The sequence below is a fragment of the Ranitomeya variabilis genome, chromosome 1 (genome assembly GCF_051348905.1).
Source record: "Ranitomeya variabilis isolate aRanVar5 chromosome 1, aRanVar5.hap1, whole genome shotgun sequence".
In the NCBI taxonomy this organism is placed as follows: Eukaryota; Metazoa; Chordata; class Amphibia; order Anura; family Dendrobatidae; genus Ranitomeya; species Ranitomeya variabilis.
Window position 1 is genome coordinate 610,834,402 of NC_135232.1, and position 7,914 is coordinate 610,842,315.

The 7,914-nt window shown below is 45.4% G+C and overlaps 1 protein-coding gene across 1 annotated transcript; it reads right to left on the reverse strand.

Annotated features, from left to right (window-relative positions):
• Positions 1 to 1,036: 1,036 nt before the first annotated feature.
• LOC143771887 (cocaine- and amphetamine-regulated transcript protein-like) lies at positions 1,037 to 6,884 on the reverse strand. The gene is made up of 3 exons (XM_077260616.1): positions 6,606 to 6,884; positions 1,326 to 1,406; positions 1,037 to 1,245 (listed from the first exon to the last, which is right to left on the reverse strand). The coding sequence occupies exons 1-3, from the start codon at positions 6,765 to 6,767 to the stop codon at positions 1,138 to 1,140; spliced, it is 351 nt and encodes a 116-aa protein (XP_077116731.1). The 5' UTR covers positions 6,768 to 6,884; the 3' UTR covers positions 1,037 to 1,137.
• Between the last annotated feature and the right edge of the window lie 1,030 nt (positions 6,885 to 7,914).

Genomic DNA, 7,914 nt, shown 5'->3' on the forward strand with positions numbered 1-7,914 from the left:
GGCAGTATTATAGTAGTTATATTCTTGAACATAGGAGCAGTATTATAGTAGTTATATTCTTGTATATATGGGGCAGTATTATAGTAGTTATATTCTTGTACATCAGGGGCAGTATTATAGTAGGTATATTCCTGTATATAGGAGCAGTATTATAGTAGTTATATTCTTGAACATAGGAGCAGTATTATAGTAGTTATATTCTTGTATATATGGGGCAGTATTATAGTAGTTATATTCTTGTACATCAGGGGCAGTATTATAGTAGGTATATTCCTGTGCAGGATTAGACGCGGCTCAGCAGTCAGTATCACACTTGATGGGATTAGGTACAGTGTACCAGGACACTGTGTTTGTCTTTCTGTCATTAATGCTCGCAGTGACGCTGGTGTTTACGGCAGCGGTGTACCTGTGGATGATGGGAGTAATCTCCTTATATAACATGTAACATAATCTGTGATTATCTGTGATCTCTGAGGTGACGCCATATTTAGATTATTACATAACAGTCTGTGTGATCCTCGTGGTCCTGTTCGTATCTCGTCATCATGTTCTCTTCACACTGAGAACGTTTATAAGCTGACAAAATTTCCTACTGCCCCATTACAACATGTTTGTTAGCAGTATTGTCCTGTACATCTATAATCCTGTCTTGTGATTGCTGATCCTCAATTCTGATTATTTGCAATAAAGTCCTGTCTGGCCATAAAGAGTTATCATGGGGACTGGGCAGAGTTGTGTCTCCTACAGCAATTAGTGCCTAAGTGAATAGACAGAACCTGTGCGTCTGCATATGTGTCACAGCAGCACAGATGATTTCAGAAGTAATAATCCTTTATTAGCATACAAAGCATAATAGAAAACACATCCAGGCTGATAGCGGGTGGGGAGAGAGATTTAGGGGGGCTGTTGTTCTCTGGCAACGGACACCTCTGGACCATCACATTCAGACATGGAGTATGGGCCTCTGTAGAGCTCACGGGGTGGGGGGGACACAATGTGGGGACTCCTCTGTAAGGTCATGTATCAAGCATATCAAGCAAAACAGTACTACAAGCGGAGATAACAATCTAGGGGGCTACAGGGAAAGGTATAATGGGCAGAGACTTGTTTACACCCCCCCCCCCCAGGGCCCAGAGCCTAGTAGCAGCGCAGCATGAAGGAGTTGCAGGAGGCTCCGCGGAGGCAGTCACACAGCTTCCCGATCCGGGGTCCGTGCTTCATGGCACAACGCTCCCCCATATCACACTGTGCAGAGAATAGACTGTCAGCATTCTGGTCGTCAAAACCTAATCTTACACAATGCGAAGTCCTAGGGCAATCCTCACCCGCGGTACCTGCACGGCCCTCTTCTCCACAGCCATGGTCCGAGCCTGGTTATACTCCAGCAGCTCTCCGAGAGCCACCGCCTGGAGGACAGAACACAGAGGGTTAATCACCGACCCTGGAAAGCATCAACCCTGTGCCAAGGAGTCAGCAGTATTATATATAACTAGATGGTTGCCCAATTCTAACGCAACGGGTATTCTAGAATATGTATGTCCACGTAGTAGTAGTATGCCCAGCCACGTAGTATATTGCCCAGCTATGTAGTATATTGCCCAGTGACGTAGTATACAGCACAGAGCCACATAGTATATTGCCCAGCTATGTAGTATATTGCCCAGTGACGTAGTATACAGCACAGAGCCACATAGTATATTGCCCAGCTATGTAGTATATTGCCCAGTGACGTAGTATACAGCACAGAGCCACATAGTATATTGCCCAGCTATGTAGTATATTGCCCAGTGACGTAGTATACAGCACAGAGCCACATAGTATATTGCCCAGTGACGTAGTACACAGCACAGAGCCACGTAGTATATTGCCCAGCTATGTAGTATATTGCCCAGCTATGTAGTATATTGCCCAGCTATGTAGTATATTGGCCAGCCACGTATGACACAGGTAAAAAAAAATTAAAATAAACATATACTCACCTTCCGTTGTAGCTGTGTCGCCTGTGTGCGGTGCAGGCAGCAGCTTCCGGTCCCAGGGTGTGATGACATAGCGGTCACATGACCGTGACGTCACGGCAGGTCCTTTCTGCGCAGGCGCGCAGGACTTGTGATGACGTCGTGGTCACATGACCGTGACGTCATGGCAGGTCCTTCTGCCAGACCATCTGTGCCAATGGAACGTGCCGGTTGCATCGCGAGGAGCGGAAAAGGCGGCGTAGGTGAGTATATAATCATTTTTTATTTTTGTTATTATTTTTAACATTAGATGTTTTTACTATTGGCGCTGCATAGGCTGCGTCAATAGTAAAAAACTTGGTCACACAGGGTTAATAGCAGCGGTAACGGAGTGCGTTACCCGCGGCATAACGCGGTCCGTTACCGCCGGCATTAACCCTGTGTGAGCGGTGAGCGGAGGGGTGTATGCGGGCACCGGGCAGTGAGTGCGGGGAGTAAGGAGCGGCCATTTTCTTCCGGACTGTGCGCGTCGCTGATTGGTCGCGGCAGCCATGACAGGCAGCTGGCGAGACCAATCAGCGAACTAATAACCGCGACAGACAGACGGAAGTGACCCTTAGACAATTATTTAGTAGATAATCTGCAGGATATATCACTACGGTATGTATCTGTCAGGAAGTGGAGGAGCAATGTTCTGCAGAGAGTTGAGTGGTGTAATAATCTGCAGTATATATCACTATGTATCTGTCAGGAAGTGGAGGAGCAATGTTCTGCAGAGAGGTCAGTGGTGTAATAATCTGCAGGATAAATCACTATGTATCTGTCAGGAGGTGGAGGAGCGATGTTCTGCAGAGTGGTCAGTGGTGTAATAATCTGCAGGATATATCACTATGTATCTGTCAGGAAGTGGAGGAGTGATGTTCTGCAGAGAGTTCAGTGGTGTAATAATCTGCAGGATATATCACTATGTATCTGTCAGGAGGTGGAGGAGCGATGTTCTGCAGAGAGGTCAGTGGTGTAATAATCTGCAGGATATATCACTATGTACCTGTCAGGAGGTGGGGGAGAGATGTTCTGCAGAGAGGTCAGTGGTGTAATAATCTGCAGGATATATCACTATGTATCTGTCAGGAAGTGGAGGAGTGATGTTCTGCAGAGAGGTCAGTGGTGTAATAACCTGCATGCTATATCACTATGTATCTGTCAGGAAGTGGAGGAGCGATGTTCTGCAGAGAGGTCAGTGGTGTAATAATCTGCAGGATATCACTATGTATCTGTCAGGAGGTGGAGGAGCGATGTTCTGCAGAGAGGTCAGTGGTGCAATAATTTGCAGGATATATCACTATGTATCTGTCAGGAGGTGGAGGAGCGATGTTCTGCACAGAGGTCAGTGATGTAATAATCTGCAGGATATATCACTATGTATCTGTCAGGAGGTGGAGGAGTGGTGTTCTGCAGAGAGGTCAGTGCTGTAATAATCTGCAGGATATATCACTATATATCTGTCAGGAGGTCGAGGAGCGATGTTCTGCAGAGAGGTCAGTGGTGTAATAATCTTCAGGATATCACTATGTATCTGTCAGGAGGTGGAGGAGCGATGTTCTGCAGAGAGGTCAGTAGTGTAATAATCTGCAGGATATATCACTATGTATCTGTCAGGAGGTGGAGGAGCGATGTTCTGCAGAGAGGTCAGTGGTGTAATAATCTGCAGGATATCACTATGTATCTGTCAAGAGGTGGAGGAGAGATGTTCTGCAGAGAGGTCAGTGGTGTAATAATCTGCAGGATGTATCACTGTATCTGTCAGGAGGTGAAGGAGGGATGTTCTGCAGAGAGGTTAGTGGTGTAATAATCTGCAAGATATATCACTATGTATCAGGAGGTGGAGGAGTGATGTTCTGCAGCGAGGTCAGTGGTGTAATAATCTGCAGGATATATCACTATGTGTCTGTCAGGAGGTGGATGAGTAATGTTCTGCAGAGAGGTCAGTGGTGTAATAATCTGCAGGATATATCACTATGTATCTGTCAGGAGGTGAAGGAGGGATGTTCTGCAGAGAGGTCAGTGGTGTAATAATCTGCAGGATATATCACTATGTATCTGTCAGGAGGTGAAGGAGGGATGTTCTGCAGAGAGGTCAATGGTGTAATAATCTGCAGGATATATCACTATATCTGTCAGGAGGTGGAGGAGGGATGTTCTGCAGAGAGGTCAGTAGTGTAATAATCTGCAGGATATATCACTGTGTCTGTCAGGAGGTGGAGGAGTAATGTTCTGCAGAGAGGTCAGTGGTGTAATAATCTGCAGGATTTATCACTATGTATCTTTCAGGAGGCAGAGGCGCGATGTTCTGCAGCGAGGTCAGTGGTGTAATAATCTGCAGGATATCACTATGTATCTGTCAGGAGGTGGAGGAGCGATGTTCTGCAGAGAGGTCAGTGGTGCAATAATTTGCAGGATATATCACTATGTATCTGTCAGGAGGTGGAGGAGAGATGTTCTGCAGAGAGGTCAGTGGTGTAATAATCTGCAGGATATATCACTATGTATCTGTCAGGAGGTGGAGGAGAGATGTTCTGCAGAGAGGTCAGTGGTGTAATAATCTGCAGGATATATCACTATGTATCTGTCAGGAGGTGGAGGAGCGATGTTCTGCACAGAGGTCAGTGATGTAATAATCTGCAGGATATATCACTATGTATCTGTCAGGAGGTGGAGGAGTGGTGTTCTGCAGAGAGGTCAGTGGTGTAATAATCTGCAGGATATATCACTATATATCTGTCAGGAGGTCGAGGAGCGATGTTCTGCAGAGAGGTCAGTGGTGTAATAATCTTCAGGATATCACTATGTATCTGTCAGGAGGTGGAGGAGCGATGTTCTGCAGAGAGGTCAGTGGTGTAATAATCTGCAGGATATATCACTATGTATCTGTCAGGAGGTGGAGGAGCGATGTTCTGCAGAGAGGTCAGTGGTGTAATAATCTGCAGGATATCACTATGTATCTGTCAGGAGGTGGAGGAGAGATGTTCTGCAGAGAGGTCAGTGGTGTAATAATCTGCAGGATGTATCACTGTATCTGTCAGGAGGTGAAGGAGGGATGTTCTGCAGAGAGGTTAGTGGTGTAATAATCTGCAGGATATATCACTATGTATCAGGAGGTGGAGGAGTGATGTTCTGCAGAGAGGTCAGTGGTGTAATAATCTGCAGGATATATCACTATGTGTCTGTCAGGAGGTGGAGGAGTAATGTTCTGCAGAGAGGTCAGTGGTGTAATAATCTGCAGGATATATCACTATGTATCTGTCAGGAGGTGAAGGAGGGATGTTCTGCAGAGAGGTCAGTGGTGTAATAATCTGCAGGATATATCACTATGTATCTGTCAGGAGGTGGAGGAGCGATGTTCTGCAGAGAGGTCAGTGGTGTAATAATCTGCAGGATATATCACTGTGTCTGTCAGGAGGTGGAGGAGCGATGTTCTGCAAAGAGGTCAGTGGTGTAATAATCTGCAGGATATATCACTATGTGTCTGTCAGGAGGTGGAGGAGTAATGTTCTGCAGAGAGGTCAGTGGTGTAATAATCTGCAGGATATATCACTATGTGTCTGTCAGGAGGTAGAGGAGTAATGTTCTGCAGAGAGGTCAGTGGTGTAATAATCTGCAGGATATATCACTATGTATGTGTCAGGAGGTGGAGCAGTGATGTTCTGCAGAGAGGTCAGTGGTGTAATAATCTGCAGGATATATCACTATGTGTCTGTCAGGAGGTGGAGGAGGGATGTTCTGCAGAGAGGTCAGTGGTGTAATAATCTGCAGGATATATCACTATGTATCTGTCAGGAGGTGGAAGAGTGATGTTCTGCAGAGAGGTCAGTGGTGTAATAATCTGCAGGATATATCACTATGTATCTGTCAGGAGGTGAAGGAGAGATGTTCTGCAGAGAGGTCAGTGGTGTAATAATCTGCAGGATATATCACTATGTATCTGTCAGGAGGTGGAGGAGTAATGTTCTGCAGTGAGGTCAGTGGTGTAATAATCTGCAGGATCATATCACTATGTATCTGTCAGGAGGTGAAGGAGAGATGTTCTGCAGAGAGGTCAGTGGTGTAATAATCTGCAGGATATATCACTATGTATCTGTCAGGAGGTGAAGGAGTAATGTTCTGCAGAGAGGTCAGTGGTGTAATAATCTGCAGGATATATCACTATGTATCTGTCAGGAGGTGAAGGAGCGATGTTCTGCAGAGAGGTCAGTGGTGTAATAATCTGCAGGATATATCACTATGTATCTGTCAGGAGGTGAAGGAGGGATGTTCTGCAGAGAGGTTTGTGGAGTAATAATCTGCAGGATATATCACTATGTATCTGTCAGGAGGTGGAGGAGTAATGTTCTGCAGTGAGGTCAGTGGTGTAATAATCTGCAGGATATATCACTATGTATCTGTCAGGAGGTGAAGGAGGGATGTTCTGCAGAGAGGTTTGTGGAGTAATAATCTGCAGGATATATCACTATGTATCTGTCAGGAGGTGGAGGAGTAATGTTCTGCAGTGAGGTCAGTGGTGTAATAATCTGCAGGATATATCACTATGTATCTGTCAGGAGGTGAAGGAGGGATGTTCTGCAGAGAGGTTTGTGGAGTTGGGCTACTCACCAGGCTGTTACTCTGCAGAGGGAGCTCCTCCTGGGATAGCTGCAGTCCTGGGTTCTGGCTTCTCCCTGGCAGGATGAGTGTGGACAGGCACAGGGCCAGCAGTAGGACGCAGTGTTTTGGGGGTCCCCCGGTGAGTGTTGGAAAGTTACTCCTTCTCTCCATGGCTGGCTGTGCAGGATGTGATGTGACTGCTGCTGCTCAGGACTTATTTATACCTCTTCCCTCCCTCATCTCTAGTGCAATATTCGCCTCTTCAGATTTTTGATACTGATCAGTTATTAAAAATCCAGCCCTTGCTTCTTACATGCCCCCGCATTGTGCTGAGGGGTTGATGCTATGATCCAGATGTCTGAGTGCAAAAGTACAGAGGTGTTTAAAACTATTCACCTCTTTGGGTTTTTACTTATTTTGTTACGTTACAACCTGTGTGTAAATATTTTTGTAATCCGATTTGTGTGAGATGCAACAGTACTAAATAGTGCTAGTGGGTGAAGTAAGAAAAATATAGGCATAAATTAAATTCATGAGATCAAATAACTAAAAATTGGCATGTGCATATGTATTCATCCCTTTTACCATGAAGCCCATACAATTTCTGGTGCAAGTGTAAGGAGTTAAAAGCACCAGAAGAGTCTGGGGGCGGTTACCTTCTCGGCTCTGTGCCCGGAACCTTTGAGCTGTGCCGCAGGTTCCCTAGGGGAGAGACTTGTAGACTGGGACAGCAGGGAAGCAGCCAGAGAGCGGGAAAGGGACGCATGCAGGGTTGTGGCTAAATCCAAGTCGGCTAAAGGACCTGGTCCCTCTGTGCACTGGGATTTAGCTTTCTCACACAGAGTCGGCTATTTCCCAGTCGGCAGAGGGACCAGGTCCTTTAGCCGACTTGGATTTAGCCTGCTCTATATAAGAATGCTAAATCCCAGTAGATAGAAGGACCCTTATTGTATATAGATTATATGAATCCTGTCATGTGATTTTTTTGCAGTAATATTGAGCCGCAGACTAGATATGACATCTGATTACATATTTATTTATATGTGACAATTATACACACGAATTTTCCCCTTAATCCCAGTGTGTACAATATTCTGCGCCAATCTCATCCTCGCCCCGTTTTATTTACTGGTGATCATTTTTGTAGATCACACAACCACAGATTTTTTTCCATGCATGCACCTAGGAGTGATTTAACCCTCGGGTGATTTTCCGTTTTTTAAATTTTTTTTTCCTTCCCATAACTTATTTTTCCATCCACATCGATGTTGGGATTTTTTTTTATTTTGGCGGGAAGTTCTTAATGATACCATTTTGG

Bases quoted from the DNA above. Each gene is read 5' to 3' on its own strand.
- LOC143771887 (XM_077260616.1), bottom strand. From the start codon at position 6,767: ATGGAGAGAAGGAGTAACTTTCCAACACTCACCGGGGGACCCCCAAAA. The intron at 1,407-6,605 runs GTGAGTAGCCCA...TCTGTCCTCCAG, and splicing joins CTCTGCAGAGTAACAGCCTG to GCGGTGGCTCTCGGAGAGCT. The intron at 1,246-1,325 runs GTGAGGATTGCC...TTCTCTGCACAG, and splicing joins GGGCCGTGCAGGTACCGCGG to TGTGATATGGGGGAGCGTTG.